The sequence below is a fragment of the Pristis pectinata genome, chromosome 26 (assembly GCF_009764475.1).
Source record: "Pristis pectinata isolate sPriPec2 chromosome 26, sPriPec2.1.pri, whole genome shotgun sequence".
Lineage (NCBI taxonomy): Eukaryota > Metazoa > Chordata > Chondrichthyes > Rhinopristiformes > Pristidae > Pristis > Pristis pectinata.
Window position 1 is genome coordinate 6,795,601 of NC_067430.1, and position 19,544 is coordinate 6,815,144.

The window sequence follows — 19,544 nt, forward strand, 5'->3', positions numbered from 1 at the left end:
TTGAATTACCAGTGCTTAGAAGTCTGTGGAGCAAGAGATGGTAAATGGGATTACTTGCTGGTTGGTGTGAATATTGTAGGCCAAAGGAACTGTTTCTGTGCTCTATGAGTCTCTGACTCTAAACTGACTAAGAAACATTGATAAATGGTGATTGAATGTGTAAATGCAAGATCACCACTTTGGACCAAAGAGTATGGATCTGTTTATCTCTTCAAAAATGACAACTAAAGATGGATTGGTGGTGGATGATGGGTTTATGGCTTGAATCTGGCTATCTGAACTGAGCCTGACAGGACCTGAATATATGCAGTTTAGGGTTTGGGTCAGGTTACGTGTCTGCTTAAAATGTGCCCACTGTCCCTGTTATCTCATTATACTAGTACCACAGCAATTTTCACAACTGTTTCTCCTATTCATTATCATTGGGTGGAAAGTATTGCCAGTAATGTTGGATTGAGGAATCTATTTTTAACATTGCCAATAACAGACTATTTAGTGAAGAAACTGGTGCAACCAGATCATTTTGATTGACAGGTTGTTAACATCAGTTATCATACACTGGCATTTGGTCTCCACGAACTTAATGTCAGAGGAGTTCAGTAAAAGATGGAATTCAATTTCAATTGCATGAATAATATAGGTAGATCTGAATTATTTTGTTTGAGTTCTTAACTGGTACAATAATACGTTACAAAGTTGGCAAGAAACTACTCAAATTGGAATGATCAGGTTGCAAGACATCTGACATTGTACAGATTTTGTACTTTAGTGATCATTAATATTGCTTTAATTTACTTTACTTGCATAAAGCATTCATTTATCTTGGAACAGCTGGTCATAATAAGATCTCATTTTGTAATTATTAAACAGCTAGCAAGGCCACGTGATTAAGAAGGGCTTGTACTGCTTGGTAAGCATACCATTTGCATAACTCAAAGAGTGTATCTCAGCAAGCTATACTTCCAAGTACACCTTGTGATCTAGCAGATAAGATCACTGCCTGGTACCACACTATTCTCTGCAGACCAGAACAGACCATTCCCTATCTCTGCTAAACTTACTTTGTCCAGGAGGTTAAGGCAATTCGACAATCCTACATTAGAAGGAAACAAAAATCAGAGTTCCTGATTTCTATCCAGAAATTGCTTTTGAAAAATTCACACATTTGGAAGTTGCTTGAGCAGAAGATCATACTATTTTTAATTTGAACTGACCTGCTATTGGACAGTTTGCACCTTTGTAGATCTGTGTCACTGAGTCCAGACTTTCCATCATCTGCCTCCTAGTCCCAGCTGAGTTTACCTGTTGCTGAAACCCTAATTCATGCCACTTTTCCTCTTGACTACTCCACAGCATCTACAGATGGCCTCCTCTCCCCTTAACTTGAGATTATTCAAAATTCTACTACCTTGGTCTAACTCTTAAGGAATCCTTTCCAGCCATCACCTCTGCGTTTTCTCACCTATACCAAGTCTCATTTAAGTATGTCTCAATTTCAAATTCTCCTCCTGCCTTGCAGATCTCTCCATCAACTCCCCTCTCCTTGTAATTTCCTCCATTCTCAACTCCACTTCTCCCATTCCGATTTCTGAAGCGTTCCCAAATTGAATCGTTCCATTGGAAGCTGTGCTAACAGCCGTCAAAGCCTAAGATCTGGAAGTCCCTTCCCAAATCCTTCTACCCTTCCACCTTTCATTCCTCTTTGAGGACACTCCTTTATCAAACTCTGTCACCAAGCTTTTGCTTATCTGCTGCAGTTTCTCCTTGGATAACTCCACTTGAATGTGTTTGATAACCCTTCTGTGAAGTGCTTTGGGGCACTGTATGTTACAGGTGCTACATCTATAGAAACTACTGCCTTCACTCACTTGCAGATGATAAGTAGACATTCCAATGTGCAACAAGATGTGTATAAGACTGTAAGTAGCACAACACAATAATCTCAGGGCTGAAGATGGGAAATGTAAAGAAAAGTTAGAATAAGACATCACTGGTTCACCTGTCAGAGTGTCTGGTGCCAATGGACAAAATGGATGTATAAAGAAGAGTGAATTAAAGTTTCACCTCTGCCCAGTGCATGTACTAGAATCTAACCACAGGCTTAGAAAGACAGAGCATGAGTTGGAAATGAAAGTCAGTACATTAGCAACAAATAGATGTGCCATCAGTTCCTTAATGATTACACTGGGTGATGATCACAGTCTTCTTAATGTAATGTTATTTGCCTTGGAAAGATTACAGCTTTGAAAGGGAATCTCACATCTCTGCTAAAATCTCCTGAAATACAACTCATTTTGCATCGTGAACCGAACTCACTTCAGTGAAAAACAGGATAATTATAAATGTGCAAAGTAAGCCTCTAACAGAATAAAATGAAAGGTCACGGCACAATTGTGGCTGTTTACTGGTCCTACTCTTGACAACCTTGATAACCCAAAGCAACAAATTATAAGAGTCTCACCATTGTTGATATAGTTCAAAATGTTCACCCAAAGGAGAAGTACTGTGTCATTTTAGGACTGATTTCCTTCAAATTAATAAGATTAAGTGGTGATTTGATCAGTTTTCAAGATATTAAAGGAAAATTGTAGAGGTAGGAGCTGAGTGGATGGTAGAATGTACTGCGCTCTGGACAGATGTCCTGCACTCTTGAGAAAGATACAGCTCCCTGATGGAATAAACTGCACTCTTGGGGGTTTTACTGGACTCTGGATGAATGCCTTGCACTGTGGCGGAATATATTGCTGTCTTGGAACAAGCAATATGCTCTGGGTGAAAGTGAACCATTTTTCAAGAATATACTACATACTGGGGGAATCTATTGTACTCCATGGGGTACTTACTACTCTCTGGAGAAATGCACTGCATGTTCTGCTTGTGTTACGGACTCAGTGAAAGTCCCTTTAAGATAGAGAGTGTGTGTGTATGTGTGTGTGGGGCGTGCTTACGTCAATAGAAGATAAAGGACGTAATGACGTTGTTGAAGAAGTCAGAAGAAGAAGGAGAGAGAGAGAGAGAAGGAAGAGAGACACCAGCCTGCTAGTTTTTCTCTATCGATGGATGAGAAACTATAACTGTGTCTGCCACTGAAATCCATGTATGGAAGTTGGAAGTAATCCGGTGGAGTTCACTTTATTGCTGACCTGTAGAAGGAAACAGGTATTTGTGTGTGGACGACCACGATTTGGATGCTTTTCGAGGTGAGGAAGTCACTACCGAGTAAACACTGAAGTGTCGCTGGGGTTCCATCGTGGAACATTTGGATTTCATATTTACTCTCTCTATGTTTCTCTACGTCTATGTCTTATCTTCAGACAATGGTGGTTGTTGAAGAAGCCCTTGCTCATGTTTCACCTTATGGCTTGAGGAACTGAACTTTAAGAACCATTCCGGAACTGGGAGTTTTGGACTTTGCCACACACACACGCGAAGAGTTTAGTTTTGGGGTTAACGTTCAAGGTTTAACATTTTTGAATTCTAACATACTAACATTTTACCTTTATTTTACGTATTATCATAAGTAGTGATTAATAATATAGTTTTTAACACTGAATCATGCTCAGTGTGGTTCTTTTGTTGCTGGTTCGTGACACTTGTAACCTCTGCACTCTAGCACTGGGGTTCACAGGCAGAGACAAACCTTCTAGAAGTAGAATTATTGAAATGTTTTCTCTTCAGAAGGAGGCAAATGAACACAAATGAAAAATGATGCTCATCCAGTGTGCTAGAATCTGGAACAAAAGCAGAATGTTAGAACCCAGTAGGTCAAGCAGCATGACTGGAGGCAAAAGGTGTAAGTCGACATTTTGGGTCAAGATCCTGCATCAGGGCTGAGAGGAAAGGGGAAACTTGCAGGGGAAAGTGTCATGGAAAGGGAGGGGTGGGTGGGGAGGGATGACCAAGCCAGGGAGTCACAAAGAGAGTGGTCCCTGCGGAACACAGCAAGGCGGGGAGAGGGGAAGATGTGACTGGTCGTGGGGTCACATTGGAGCCGGCGGAAATGGTGGAGGATGACGTGTTGAATGTGGAGGCTGGTGGAGTGAAAGGTGAGGACTGGGGGAACTCTACCTCTGTTCTGTCTGTGGAAGAGGGGTGGGGGTTGAGAGCAGACGTGAGACAATGCGTGAGGGCAGATGGACGGCGGCAACTTTGACATAGTTTCTCAATTTCTCCACCTCCACCGCGTTCATTCTCAAGATGAGCCCTTCTGCTCCAGGGATTCCCCTCTTCTGTAGTTGATTGAGCTCCCATGTCCATTTCCTGCATTACCTTCACATCTTTTCTCACCCCTTTACTAACCAGTGGTATCAAACAGGTAACCCACACTCCTGATGCTCTCTTCCCTCCAGCTGGTTCTATCATCCCCTCCCCATCTGGTTCCACCTATCACCAACCAGTCTCTGTCCCACCCCTCCCTCATACTGCCATACATTGACAATCTTTCCTCTTCCCTCCCAGTCCTGATGCGGGGTCTCGACTCAAAAGCATCGACCTATACCCGCTGCCTCCACAGATGCTGCCTGACCTGCTGAGTTTTTCCAACGTTCAGTTTTTGTGCTTGGCCAGTAGTTAATTATAAATCTAAGATTGAGAGTTTTTGCCAACTTGCTTGGAAAGAGTTATGTCACTGTTTGTACTGAATGACGTAGTTAGAGGTTGTTGGAGGAGGAGGAAGAGAGGAATCAAGGGGTTTAAGGTGGAGATTCCTGGAGGGTAGTCTCTGCTGACTGAAAGCCCTGTCAGCATCAGAGGTGGGACAACTCTGCGCAGCTGTAACCTCCTTGGTTTCAAACGAAACATCTGGTCATAGCACTGATTTGGAAGCGGATATCCTGGCATGTCTAAGGTGTGGTGGCCAAGAGATTGTACATCAGGAAGAGAAAGAGCCTCAACCTGGTTAATCAATGTAAGTTTAGACATTCCACACAGGTGCCTCTGAAATGTCCTTTCTCTTCCTGAACGACGCCTTCCCCTCTATCGTAGTGAAAGAGAACATCCACATCGCTTCTATCTCCTGCACCTCTGCTCACACCCCCTCTCTTCCAGGGAGGCGTCTTGACAAGTACTTGAATGAGCAGGGCATAGAGGGCTATGGAATTAATGCAGGCAAATGAGGTTAGTATCGATAGGCCTGAGGGTTGGCATAGGTGGTAGGCCTCAGGGCCTGTTTCCATACTATTGAGCAGCTCTATGATTCTAAGACAGAGGAAAGACAAAATTGCCCTGGTCCTTACCTTCTACTCCATAAACCTCAACACTTAAACCAACTCAACTAGCTCCAACAAGTTTCCACCAACGGAAACATATTCTCCCTACCTCCCCTTCCAAATGGATCACACCCTTTGCAGTTCGCTGGTCCACTCTTCTGTCCCCGCCAACCACTCCCCATCTAGTGGCAATTTCCCATCCAATCACTGGAGATACCGCACTTGTCCTACCAACTCTTCCCTTCCCACCATCCAGGGACCCAAACACTCCTTCCAGGGGAAGCAGTGATTCACTTGCACTTCTATCAGTCTTATGTACTGCATTCAGTGCTCACAATATGGTCCCCTCTGAACTGGAGAAACCAAATGCAGATTGGGTGCTCGCTTTGTGGAACACCACATTCGGCCCACAGGGGCAACCCCAAATCTTTAATTCACCGTCCCACTCCCACTGTGATCTTTTCGTCTGTGGCCTCCTGCACTTCTACAACCAGGCCCAAAGCAGAATCAATGAAACACACCTCATCTGCTGTCTGGGCATGTTGCAACCCTCCAGACCCAACATTGAATTGTCTCCTTTAGCTGCCAGGCCCTTTCTGTCTGCCTGTATTAGAAATGGCTACCTCTGCCTGTCATTATTTTATTATTCTATTCATCTGGCCTGCTGAGCATGTACCCCATTAAAAACACAGACAGAGAAGCATAATCTGATTCCAACTGCTCCCAATGACCCATCTGGTCTCACCCTATCTGAGATATTCCCTCTATTTTACCTACCCCTCCCTCCACCTTCTCTCTGACTAAAAGCTAGCTTATTTTTCTCTTTTTCCCAGTTCTGACAAAGGGTCCCACACCTGAAACGTTAATCATTTCACTTTCCACAGACGCTGAGTGTTTCCAGCATTTTCTGATGTCAGTGAAGTTCAGATCCAAATTGATGGCATATCATCCAGATCAGGTTGGCTGTTTGTAATAATTGTAGACGCACAGGAGTTGTCAGGTCCCAGAAAAATGATATTCCTAACTGTGTGACCTTTACAAAACTGGAAGGTAAAACGGTGAGGGGTCCTGGCACTTCCACAATAGAAGCATTCCCTCTGCTTTTCTAAACAATATTTCTGAACACGGGCCATTGCCTCTTTGCTCATTCTGTAAGTAATTTCCTCACTTTTTGGAGTAAATCTGATAAGAGTTATTTCAGGTAATTATCTTAGGCCTTGCCAGTGGAACTGGTACACAAGATCAGTTGGTATTTTGGCCATTATTAACTTACTGTTATGAATTTACACTGAGATTAACGACTGATTACCAAATGTACAACAGATTCAAATATTCAAGTGGTGTGGTAGACTGCAAAGCAAAGCCAAAGAGATCACAAGCTTCAGGAAGGCCGATAACAGAATCCCACATGGAATGCTGGTCCAAAAGGTTATGGATCCAAGAAATTCAGGGACAATTGGATCAAGAGTTGTCTTGATAGTAGGAGACATAGGGTGATGGTGGGTGATTGCTTTTGTGATTGGAAACCACCGGCCAGTAGTGTACCACAGGGATTGCTGTTGGGACTCTAGCTGTTTGCTGTATACATTAATGATTTGGATATGATTGTAGAAGGCATGATCAGTAAGTTTGCAGGTGACATGAAAATTGGTGGTGCTGTTGATAGTGAAGAGGCTAGTCTTAGGACAATATTGATCAACTGGAAAGCTGGACAGAGTAATAGCAGATGGAATTTAAACCTGCTAAGTGTGAGGTGACGCATTTTGGAAATGCAAATAAAGGTAGGACATACACCATGAACGATGGGCCCCAGGGAGTAATGAGGAACAGAAGACCTTGGTGTACAAGACCATAGGTGCAACATGGGTAGATCAGGTGTGATAAGGAAGAATGCATCTGGGATTCTGGCCTTCATTAGACATGGGGTAGAATACACAGGCAAGGAGGTCATAGTACAACTTCATGAAACTTCCATTAGGCCACAGCTGGAATATATTGTTCAGTTCTGGTCACCACACTGTAGGAAGAACATTATTGCACTGGGAAAGATGCAGGGGAAATTCACCAGGATGTTGCTTATGGAAGGTTTCAGTTATCAGAAGAAACTCCATAGAACATAGAACAGTACATCACAGGAAAAGGTCCCTCAGCCCACAATGTCTCTGCCGATCATGATACCAAGTTAAACGAAATCTCTCCTGCCTTCACATGATCCATAAACCTCCATTCCCTGCATGTTTGTGTGCCCATCTTAAAACCTCTTAAACACAACTATCTCCTTACCTGCTTCTACCACTATCCCTGGCAGCTCCTTCTAGGTGTCTTTCGCACTCTGTGGAAAAAAAATACTTGCCCCACACATCTCCTTTAAATGTTCTCCTCACATCTTAAATACATGTCCTCGAGTATTTGACATTTCTATCCTGGGAAAAAGATCCTGACTGCCTACCTTATCCATGCTTCTCAAATTGTATGATAAAATAATAGGCTGGATTTGCTTTCCTTGTCGTAGTGGATGCTAAGGGGGTGACCTTAAAGAGGTGTACAAAACTATGAGGGGCACAGATAGGGTGGAGAATGAGAAACTTTTCCCCGTAATGGCAACTTCTAAGACCAGAGTGCATGGGTTTAAAGTGAGGCAGAGGGTGGTTGCAATCTGTAACACACTGCCTGAGAAGGTGGTGAAGCAGGTACTCTTACAACATTTAAAAATTATCGACATGAGCTCTTAAATCACCAATGCATGGAAGGCTGTGGACCAAGTGCTGATAAATGGGATTAGTATAGTTGGATACCTGATGGTTGGCATGCACATTGTGGGCTGAAGGGCCTCTTTCCCTACTGTATGACTCGAGACTATTGTTCTGATCAATAAGGAGATCGTGATCATTCAAGATGATATTTCCTGAAATCATATAAATTCACAGTGAGGTAGATTAATAAACTTTTCTCCCAACTATAAGTTTGCTAAATGTTCAAGACCCTTATGTTAATTTCCAGTGAGAGAGTTTTGACTTCAGTTCAATGCACATTTGCTTTAAAAAAAAGTAAAGTCTGGATGTTTTAACTTGTGGGCCATATTCTGGTGTTGCTAGCTGACACTCTAACTTCCTGGAGACAGATCTTATCAGTTGTTCATCTTGGTTCCTTGCTGGGAAGATCTGGAGCGAAACCCACTGACGTTCTGTTCAAGGCCTTCAGTAAAAATAGTTCATGCTTTCTGCCTCACCTGGATGAGTACAACACCAAGAAGGAAAGCTTAACAAAATCTGAGACAAAGCAACTCACTTGATTGGTAACCCAGAACATAGAACATAGAACAGTACAGCACAGTTCAGTCCCTTAAGCCCACAATGTTGTGCCGACCTATATAAACCTTTTCCACATTCAATCTATCCTCCTCTTTCCTTCATCTCCCATAACCCTCTATCTTTCTTTCATCCATGTGCCTATCTAAGAGTCTCTTAAGTGACCCTATTGTATCAGCCTCTACCACCACCCCTGGCAGTACATTCCAGGCACCCACCACTCTCTGTGTAAAGAACCTACCTCTGACATCTCCCCTGAACTTTCCTCCATGCACCTTAAACAGATGACCTCTAGTATTGGCCATTACCACCCCAGGGAAAAGATGCTGGCTGTCCACTCTATCTTTGCCTCTCATAATTTTGTATACCTCTATCAAGTTGCCTCTCATTCTCTGTCGCTCCAAAGAGAAGAGCCTTAACTCGCTCAGCCTTTCCTCATAAGACATGTTCTCTAATCCAGGCAGCATCCTGGTAAATCTCCTCTGCACCCTCTCCAAAGCTTCCACAGCCATCCTATAATGTGGCGACCAGAAATGAACACAGTATTCCAAGTGTGGTCTAACCAGAGTCTTAGAGAGCTGCAACGTTGCCTCTCAGCTCTTGAACTCAATCCCCCGGCAAATGAAGGCCAGAGCACCATACGCCTTCTTAACCACCCTATCAAGTTGAGCAGCAACCTTGAGGGATCTATGTACTTGGACCCCAAGATCTCTCTGTTCCTCCACACTGCTACGAATCCTGCTATTAACCTTGTATTTTGCCTTTGTCGTCACCGATTAACTGGACTCTGAAAACTTGCACTCGTTTCCCATTCACACTTTATTTTGCTTGTGTACAAGGAGAACAGTCCAGCCCCTGTCACCAAACTATCCCCAAGTTTCAACAAAGAGTTGTCTTTTTTAAACAAATATTGACCAATTAAAATCTTTGGACACCTTAGAATCCTTCACTTGCATACATAAAATACCAATCACGTTCCATTAATATCGGTGTTAATGACCAATAGAAACTGCATGTTAATGGCCAATAATACCTTCAAGTTAGTATTGTCCAACAGTTAGTGTGTGCCTTGCAATCCTTTGTTTGCATCCTTATCTTGTCTTGGTATGCCTGGTGACCTTAGCTCCCATGCTGTACAAAGAGGAGCTATGCTCTCAAGTACCATGCTCAGCACAGGTGACTGCATACTGTCTGCAAACCATCTCTGCCTGTACACTGTCTTAACCCTTGCCTTGCCACAGCATCCATACCTTCAAGTTCGATCTTCCAAAGTTTACCTCTTCACACTTCTCCAGATTGAACTGCATCCGCCACCCCTCCACCCAGCTCTGCATCTTGTCTATATCCCATTGCCACCTGTGACAACCTTCTGCGCCACCTACTATACCACCAACCTTCGTGTCATCTGCAAACTTACCAACTCACCCTTCCATTACTTCATCCAAATCATAAAACATAAAAACACCCTGATCATTCAGTGCCTCCACCTCCATCCTCTGTAATCTGTAACCAACCCCAAGAGGCACTCGAGCAAGGTTTTTCAAAGCACCTTCCAAAAGGACAAGAGCAGCTGGCGCATCAGAACACCACCACACAAGTTCCCCTCCAAGTCACACATCATCTTTACTTTGAAATATATTGCCACTTCTTCACTATTGTTGTGTTAAAATCCTGGTGCCCACCCAGCTGATGGGCTCAGAGTACCAGCTACCCACGGACCTAAAGTGGTTCAAGAGATCCTCTCATCACCACCCGCTCAAAGGCAGTAATTGCTTCCTTGTCAACAATACTCACATTTCATGAATGAATAAAGCCAAAGGTGTTTCATGTGGCTACCTATTCTCACAGGGGCTGGAAAGAAGATGTTGATTTTCCACATAGTTCATTCTGGCTTGGAGAATCATTGTTTATGTGCTTGGCGGATGGTGTGGGCGTGGGGAATGAACTGTGAGGGAGGAAGGTGTGAAGCACAATGCTATTAGGTATTATTGAAATGCGTGGGCTGCACTTTTGAATCATCTTCTGAATAAAAGCGTTGTGAGCATTTTCCAACTAAAGGCCTCCACTTCCATTGAGTGTACCCCTGCTCAACTAAGGTTATTCATTTCCGTAGAGGTAGTTTTTTTCCACATATCTTTTTACTGTGAATACCATTTGCTGAATTGTTGCTTCTGTGGGCTGCTCGTGAACTGTGACATTGCAGGAACTGGCCTTGACTGCAGGATCTGTGCTTAAATACTTAAATATAATATTCTTACACTGTACAGACAGGCTTATAGATCTATGCCACTGAGCTCTTGCAGTGAGATTGCCAACAATGTAAGTCCCATACATTCTTGGTTTAATCTCGTACTATAGTGCACCTAATACAGCTTCAGCCAGCTCTCTTCCTGTAATCACTTCCACCCCTGTCCAAGACTGTAATCTCCAAAACCTAGCTCCGCTGTAATGTTTCCCATTCCATCCTCAGTGGAAAAAACTTAATTCACCATGAGCCTGTCCTCTGGAATTCTCTTCCTGAATCCCTTCAGTGTACATTCATATCCTACTTCAAAATCGTCCTTGATATCCACTAATAAATCTTTGGTGACTTCTCCTGCTCCACCTCCGAACTTCCAATCGCTGCACACCCAACCCCAACCGCTCACTGAAACTCAGAGGGATTCAGTGTTTTATATATCATCAGACCAAGGAAAAATGACTGACGGTCACAGTAACAAGAAGAGAGCTGGAAGGTCCTCTGCATAGTTCTCTAAGGGTTCATTTTTCAAGGTACGGGCCTCACTGACAAAATCAGAATTTATTCGCCGTAAATGAGATGATGTCAAGCCACAGTTAGGGGTGAATGGTTTACCCATGACTGTCTGGTCCATGGGTGAGTCTCTGGTCAGGCCTCACTAGGAAAACCATGATGGGTTTTGGTTTCCTTGTGCAGTTTCACACAGTAGAGGAACAAGACAAATACCATCTGCACCCGATCACTGCACCAGCCTGAAACAAGTTCAGATCTTGCTTGGTGGAACCCAACAAATTCATTATAAGATTCTGTAGCAAAGGTCCACTCTCCCCTGGGAAACACACCATCTCTTCCCTTCTATTACTTCAATGCACTGATGTGATGAAATGATCTGTATGGATGGCATGCAAAACAAAGGTTTTCACTGTACCTCGGTACCTGGGACTATAATAAACCAATTTACTAACTTATCTAACCTCATTCTGTTTTTACACAGCTTAATATTGTGGTCCTGGCTTCTGATTCATTTAACTGAAGCAAATTCTCATCACAGACACAATCTAGCCAATCTGAAAAATCAGTCGTCAGTCCTAATTGTACCATTTCTCCAACAGTTGCAGCTCTTTGTGATGCTTTAAACTGAGAATTAATTCTGTGGCCGTCCTCTGCATCCTTCCCAGAGCATCAATATGATCCTTTGCATGAAATGGTCATGGTATTCCTAGTGATACTTGACCAAAGTCTGACACAAGGACCAGACAGTCTCGTTTTGCCCCTGAATATACCATTCATCCGAACTGTTGCTTTTACAGCATCTTCTGTTATGGCCAATAAATTCTGGCTTTGTCAGTGAGGAAAATAAATACTTAGAGAACTATGCAGAGGACCTTCCAGCTCTCTTCCTGTTCCTGTGACCTTCAGTTTATATTCCTTTGGTACACTGACATATATAACACTGAATCTTTCCGAGTTGTCATCAGACAATCACTCACCCTGTCTTCCACTGCATTTTGTTCCCCAGCCACAGTCCTGACATCATGCACGTATCTCATGATCCATGAGTTCATAGATCACTCCCATTACTTCTTATTTACTTCAGTGATGATGTGAGTGATCTTGAGCACCTTGGTCAAATCTCCCTTTTGCCCTCCCTCTCCAAAGGAAGGCAAATGCGGTTTCTTCACGTAACTCAAGTCCTGCATTCCTGGTGTAATTCTAGTCTCCTCTGTAGTGCCCTGGTACCCTCTAAAACATGGTGCCCAGAGTTGAACACAGTATTTGATTTGGGGCCAAAGCAATAGTTTATAGAATCCTAGCATAATGTCTCTGTGCTGTTCATTAGGATCCTTTCTGTCTTTTCAATGGTCTTCTCACTGGTCCAGGCTCCTCTAAGGATTAGTGTTCTATGTCCCTACATCTCTTTCCTCTACATACACCTCCTTTCAACTTGCATTATATGTTCTTGGTCAAATAAACATGCTCTCCTGTTAGGAAAGGGAGGAAGAGATTGGAAAATAAATTTGATCTTGCTCTTTCATAAGCATGCTCAGTTCTGTAGTTTCACTGGCAATGAGTTTGCTTTCAGGTGAAATGACTCTGCTGCGTAGGAGTTACTGGCATTTACTTCCTTTCACAAGGCAGAGCAGGAGTTTGCAGTTTGGAATCTGCAAAGATGATGCAGTCATTCAGTAAAATAATGCAGCTGCTGGAAAGCTGAAATGAAAACAGAAATTTTTCTGGTAATATTCAACAGGTCACTCGGCGTCTGCAGAGAGAAACAAAGTTAATGTTTCAGACTGATGATTTCTTATCAGGGTTGAGAAAAGCAAGTATGCAGAGAAAGTAGGAGAGGAGGAGAGAACAAATGGAAAGCTCTCTGTTGGAACCTCTGCACCTTTCTTTGTCTGATTACTGTCCGCCTTGACCTTGTATTATCTTCTCTTGCCTTCCTTCCTAAGCAGAGACCATTTTTTTGCTGTCTTCTCCCCACTTTATCTGCATTTTAAAATCTGTTTACCTCTAGATTTTCTGATGAAAAGTCATTAGACTGAAATGTTAACTTAGTTTCTCTCCACATGAACAATAAGTAATTTCTATTTTTGTTGGCACAGCCACAGATCCAGAGGTCTCCCGTTACTTTCAACAGGGATCCTGAATCTCAGGAAGTGAGGAGATTCAATGACTTACAAAATTTCAATGAAACCTACAGAGAATGTTCTTGTGAAATTTATCTGACACCTCTTTAGGGTAGTTTGTGTATCGTGCATGAGAAAAGCATTGTTGTCAAACTGAAAACAAGCTCTACTTTCAATATTCTGGGAAATTTATGAACTGTCAGTTTTCTGTTTGTTATTGTGGTTGATTTGAGAATTTTAAACTGTTAACAAACTCAACTAACTGCCAGCTGCCATCTGAACTGTGCAATCTTGTCCAGAAAGTTGTAAACAATTTCAAACACTGCTGCACCAGCCTGATCTCTCTCCCTCCAGCTCATATTTTCATTGTTTTATATATTTTAAAATATTATATTTCATGTGAATATGTACACTCCAGTTGTTAGACCTTGAAGCGCTAAATTATTACAATGCATTTCTGAGCAGCTATAATTATCTATGTTTTCCTAATTAGACGACTTCACCACAGGGACCACATGAAGAAGTCTTAAAGGGTCATGGCAAATTAGCAACTTATTCGAGACGAAGAATCATTATGAGCATTGTCATAAGAGATCTGTTCATATGTGTGTGAATTATCTACTTCTTTGAATAAGTATTGAATTATCTGAAGCCTTATTCAGTCAATTTTTTGACATACTTTTAATTCCTGACTTTGCACGACAATTTGCCTCTCCGTTGGCACATGTGAATAACTATTGGTATTGGTATTGGTTTATTATTGTCACTTGTACCGAGGTACAGTGAAAAGCTTGTCTTACAAACCGATCGTACAGGTCAATTCATTACACGGTGCAGTTACATTGAGTTAGTACAAAGTGCATTGATGTAGTACAGGCAAGAACAATAACAGTACAGAGTAAAGTGTCACAGCTGCAAAGAAAGTGCAGTGCAATAAGGTGCAAGGTCACAACAAGGTAGATCGTGAGGTCATAGTCCATCTCATTGTATAAGGGAACCGTTCAATAGTCTTATCACAGTGGGGTAGAAGCTGTCCTTAAGTCTGGTGGTATGTGCCCTCAGGCACCTGAATCTTCTACCCAATGGAAGAGGAGAGAAGAGAGAATGTCCCGGGTGGGTGGGGTCTTTGATTATCCTGGCTGCTACACCAAGACAACGAGAGGTAAAGACAGAGTCCAAGGAGGGAAGGCTTGTGTCCGTGATGCACTGGGCTGTGTCCACAACTCTCTGCAGCTTCTTGCGGTCCTGGGCAGAGCAGTTGCTGTATCAAGCCGTGATGCATCCAGATAGGATGCTTTCAATGGTGCATCAGTAAAAGTTGGTGAGAGTCAAAGGGGACCAACCAAATTTCTTTGGCCTCCTGAGGAAGTAGAGGCGCTGGTGAGCTTTCTTGGCCGTGGCATCTACGTGATTTGACCAGGACAGGCTGTTGGTGATGTTCACACCCAGGAACTTGAAGCTCTCAACCCTCTCGACCTCAGCACCATTGATGTAGACAGGTGCATGTACACCGCCCCCTTTCCCGAAGTCAATGACCAGCTCTTTTGTTTTGTTGACATTGAGGGAAAGGTTGTTGTCATGACACCATGCCACTAAGCTCTCTATCTCCTTCCTGTACTCTGACTCATCGCTAGATATGGTTGGCTGGCTATGCATACCTTTATTTATTTATTTAAAGCCCTTCAGCTATCTATTGATTTAACCGTATGCCCATCGACATATTCACCTCAGTATCTATCTCTGTACTTATCAACATAACTACTTGACCATCAAAACCCACAGGTTTTGTCTGTGATTGAAGTCTTAAAAACATTCCAGCTTATCTTCTTCTATCCATTGGTCCATTCAGCTTCTCTTGGCCTGACCTGTACTTTTGTAATCTATCCAGTATCTTCTGACAGGTTGGCAATCGTTTTGAAATTAAGGGAGATGCAGGTGAATCTTTGTCTCACTCGTTGATGTTAAAGAACCTCCCTTAATATCATCTACTGCATTCGGTGCTCCAAGTGTGGCCTCCTCTACATTGGTGAGACCAAACGCAGACTAGGTGACCGTTTCGCCGAACACCTGTGTTCTGTCCGTAACCACGATCTGCATCTCCCAATTGCCAGTCACTTCAACTCCCCCCTCCCACACTATCACAGATATATCTATCCTCGGCCTCCTCCACTGCCAGGAGAATTCCAAGCGCAAACCGGAGGAACAGCACCTCATTTTCCGTCTTGGAACCTTGCAGCCAAACAGCATGAACATTGAATTCTCCCACATTAAGTAGTCCCCACCCTCTTCCCCACAACAACTTCCCCTCCCCCACCATGCTTCCTCTCTTCTTTTCTAGCCTATCTCTCTTTTTTATATCCTTTTTTTCCTTTCTCTCCTTACCTTTGACCCATTCCCCGGTGGATCTGCTCTCCCCTCCTCCCCCGCACCTGCCCATCACTATCTCTTACCTGCATCTACCTATCACCACCTTGTGCCCACCCCACCTCCCCTCTTTTGGATACCTATCACTGCTCTGCTTTTCCCTCCTATATATTGGGCTTCCCCTTTTCCTATCTTCAGTCCTGAAGAAGGGTCCTGACCCGAAATGTTGACCGCCTGCTTTTCTCCACAGATGCAGCCTGGCCTGCTGAGTTCCTCCAGCATCATCATGTTTTTCCTCTAGATTCCGGCATCTGAAGTCCTTTGTTTCTCTTGGCAATTGTTTTGTTGTTCGATTTACTGGGACTGAATTATAAGTTCCAAAATCAGGAATCGTTCTTACACATCAGCATCTTTCTCCCAGTGGAATCTTGGGAATCAATAGATACAAGGAGATTGTGGGATAATGTACCTGTACTAGTGCCAACCATTGCACCAGAGTGATCACTTTACATCCTATTTCTCCAACTCTTCAGGCAGCATGATCCGCCTCAACCCAATCCCTCAGCTTTATGACAGGATGATCTCTGTTCCTCTGCATTATCACTGGAGCGACGCACTCCATTTCCATAGCCATTGTGGTGGAGAGAACTCTTTAGCCAATCAAATTTTAGCCAATCAAGTGCATACAAAAGGAGAACCCACTCCACTCCTTACCAATAAAACATATGCATAACCTGAGATAATTGACACACTATGTTACAAATCTACCCTTCAATGTTAGTACTGTTTTGACCTCAATAAACACTCATGGTAAAGTTTTCCATGCTCAAATGATCCTCTGTGTGAAAAGAAAAATTCTAATTTTGTCCTTCATTTTTCTGTCTTGACCTTTGGTGATTCCCTAGCCAGTGAAATCATTATTTCAAAGGTTTTCACAATTTATGTTGGTATGCATTCTGTTTGAGTTTTAAAATGTTTAGGTCCTTGGAGAAATTGCATTCGGGTCATGAGGTGGCAGACAGAAATAAACACAGTATTTTTCTCTTCTTTTAATCTTTAGGTTTGGCCGTTCATCAGATCATTACCATCACAGTCTCCCTCATCATGATTGTTGCTGCTTTGATAACAACTCTGGTTTTAAAAAACTGGTAAGTACATTCTTTGCAAGCTAAGATAAAGCTATAAAAAGCAGGTATCTGAGATTGAAAAGAATAACGCTAGTCATAGAAATCCATTAGTCAGCTATTTGAAAGAGACACTAATGGGTTGACATCTTGGAGAACCCTTACTCCAAGTTATTGATTGTCAATGAAGGGTGGCAGTCAAAATATTAACCTGGTTCAGATATTGGATGGCTGGGATCTCTATCATCTTGTTTCTTTCACTATCTTTTCTGATCACTTTGGTAGTCATCCTAGATCAAGGACATTAGTGATGTGGGGCAGAACACTTCAGTCATTAAGTATTGAGATACATTTCCAGTCAGGTAAATCATGGTGTTATGCAAAGTAAACTGGTCCAGGTTCAGATTAAACCGCAGAAGAAATTTCTTATTCCATCAATATAACCTATCACTGCCCATTCCAGTTCTCTAAGTGAGATTGCCAGTTAGAGGTACCCTGTGCTCTGTACTACATCCATTTAAAGAGGCACCCATGAGTTCACATGTGGTATTAATGACCTCAGTAATCTCAATTTTTATCCTATTCCTCTAGTTTAGCTTTAAACATAAAACCTAAAAAGTGATTTGAAAGATCTGAGGATAATCCATGCCAGTTTCTCTGTTTTCTTTGTGTTTCTGAGACTATTTGAGTGTCAACTGAATTCAAAACCTGATCAATGCCACCACTCTCTTTGTAAAAACTAGCAATAAGATTTCATATGTCAAAAGCAATCTATTGTAGTTTTGCAATGTAAAGGATAATTTATAACTTAAATAGTTGGAAATTGTGCATTTCACCTCCTGCCATGCCTGTCAATCTTTTAATTGTTACAGTTTTTCCACAGGCTTCCCATCCCTCTTTTACAATGAAGCCCTAAATGATAAAACTGTCAATGAAGCTATCTGGATTTTGAAATTAACTCATTTTCCACGTTAAAGATTTGTTGTTAAAATGTTCAGAGTGTCTGAGGGTGTCAGGCTGATGTTTGGGATGCAAGTTAGGAAGTTAGAACTTGGAATAATGCTTTTCTGTTAACCAAAGGATAATCAATTGATATGTGAGGTTAGCAGGATCAATTTAAGTAGGGCAGCACAGTGGTGCAGCATGTAGAGACACTGCCTCACAGTACCAGAGACCCAGGTTCAATTCTGACCTTGGGTGCTCTCTGTGTGGAGTTTGCATGTTCTCCCTCTGACTGCAAGGATTTCCCCCAATCTGCTCTGGTTTCCTTCCCCATCCCAAAGATGAACAGGTTAGTAGGTTAATTGGCTACTCTAAATTGCCCCTGGCATGTAGGTGAATGGTAGAAACTGGAGGGAATTGATGGGAATGTGGGGAGATTTCATATAGGATTAGTCTTGATGGCCAGTATAACTTGGTGGGCTGAATGGCCTGTTTCTATGACTCTAAGTAGATTTATGGACAGAGACTAGATGGAGGGGCTCTAGTGAAAGGATTAGATTTTTTGGGGGTACATCGAATAAAAGGGATAAACACATGCTAGAAGGTGTCATTTAGACTCTGTTGACCTCTGAAACTCAGCATCACCCCATGCAATTAGGTCTGGAACTGTGAGGAGAACTCTTTGACCATGAGTGTTGTGTGACTGTTTGGTTTTACTGGCATAACAGCCAGCAGTGATACAGCAAGAGGAAACAATGAAACTGACCCATTCTGTTTGAGATGATATTCAAATTATAGTGTAGTAAACCAAAACTCTTCAGTCATGTTTAGAGACGTATTGGTATTGGTTTATCATTGTCACTTGTACCGAGGTACAGTGAAAAACTTGTCTTGCATACCCATCGTACAGATCAATTCAGTGCAGTTACATTGGGTTAGTACTGAGTGCATTGAGGTGGTACAGGTAAAAACAGTAACAGTACAGAGTAAAGTGTCACAGCTACAGAGAAAGTGCAGTGCAATAAGGTGCAAGGCCACAACAAGGTAGATAGTGAGGTCAGAGTCCATCTCATCATATAAGGGAACCGTTCAATAGTCTTATATCCATAGGATAGAAAAGGCTAACCACTATCAATAGTTTTGGGTCGGTTGGAACTTGAGGTCACTGGTTCACAATAGCCAAAGGCCTGAAATGGAGTTGAGCCACTAAGGACAGTAATTGAGATCAGAACATTGGATACGTTTTGGAAAAAAAAAGCGCGACAATCTACAATGGGAAGTGGTAGGGTTGCTACTCTTGAAGAACTAGGTCACGCAGTGAATAGGTCTTCATGACGCAAACCACTAATCTTTTCATCACTGATGAATGATGCTGCTGGCAAGTGCAGTGATTTATATATTTTACTGATTGCCATTTGCAGAGAGATCAGCACCAGCAGTCACCTCGTTACACGTTGTGGAGCAGGCCTCCTGTGGTCTTCCATTTTTGGTCCTTTTCTTGAGCTGCCACTTCAGACAAATCTCATGTATAGTTTACTCTTTTGACCTTGGAATCGACAGATTTGTGCCAGTTATTTTTGTCTGCCTGCTCTTATCTTACCCTGGGAATTCCATTTCAAAGATATCTAGTTACAGATTTGTGGCATATGTATGGAGTCTCAAAGACAACTCAATTTCATCCTTCTTATTTGGAACACCATCCACTCTACCCTTTTTCCAAAGTTCCT

At 42.5% G+C, this 19,544-nt stretch overlaps 1 protein-coding gene across 2 annotated transcripts in view; it reads left to right on the forward strand.

Moving 5' to 3' along the window:
• ajap1 (adherens junctions associated protein 1) overlaps window positions 1-19,544 on the forward strand; it is a 235,440-nt gene that overhangs the window by 125,102 nt on the left and 90,794 nt on the right. For both annotated transcript variants that reach the window (XM_052039608.1, XM_052039609.1), the window contains exon 3: window positions 16,812-16,899. In XM_052039608.1, the coding sequence (XP_051895568.1) occupies window positions 16,812-16,899 (88 nt within the window). The remainder of the gene's footprint in view (window positions 1-16,811; window positions 16,900-19,544) is intronic.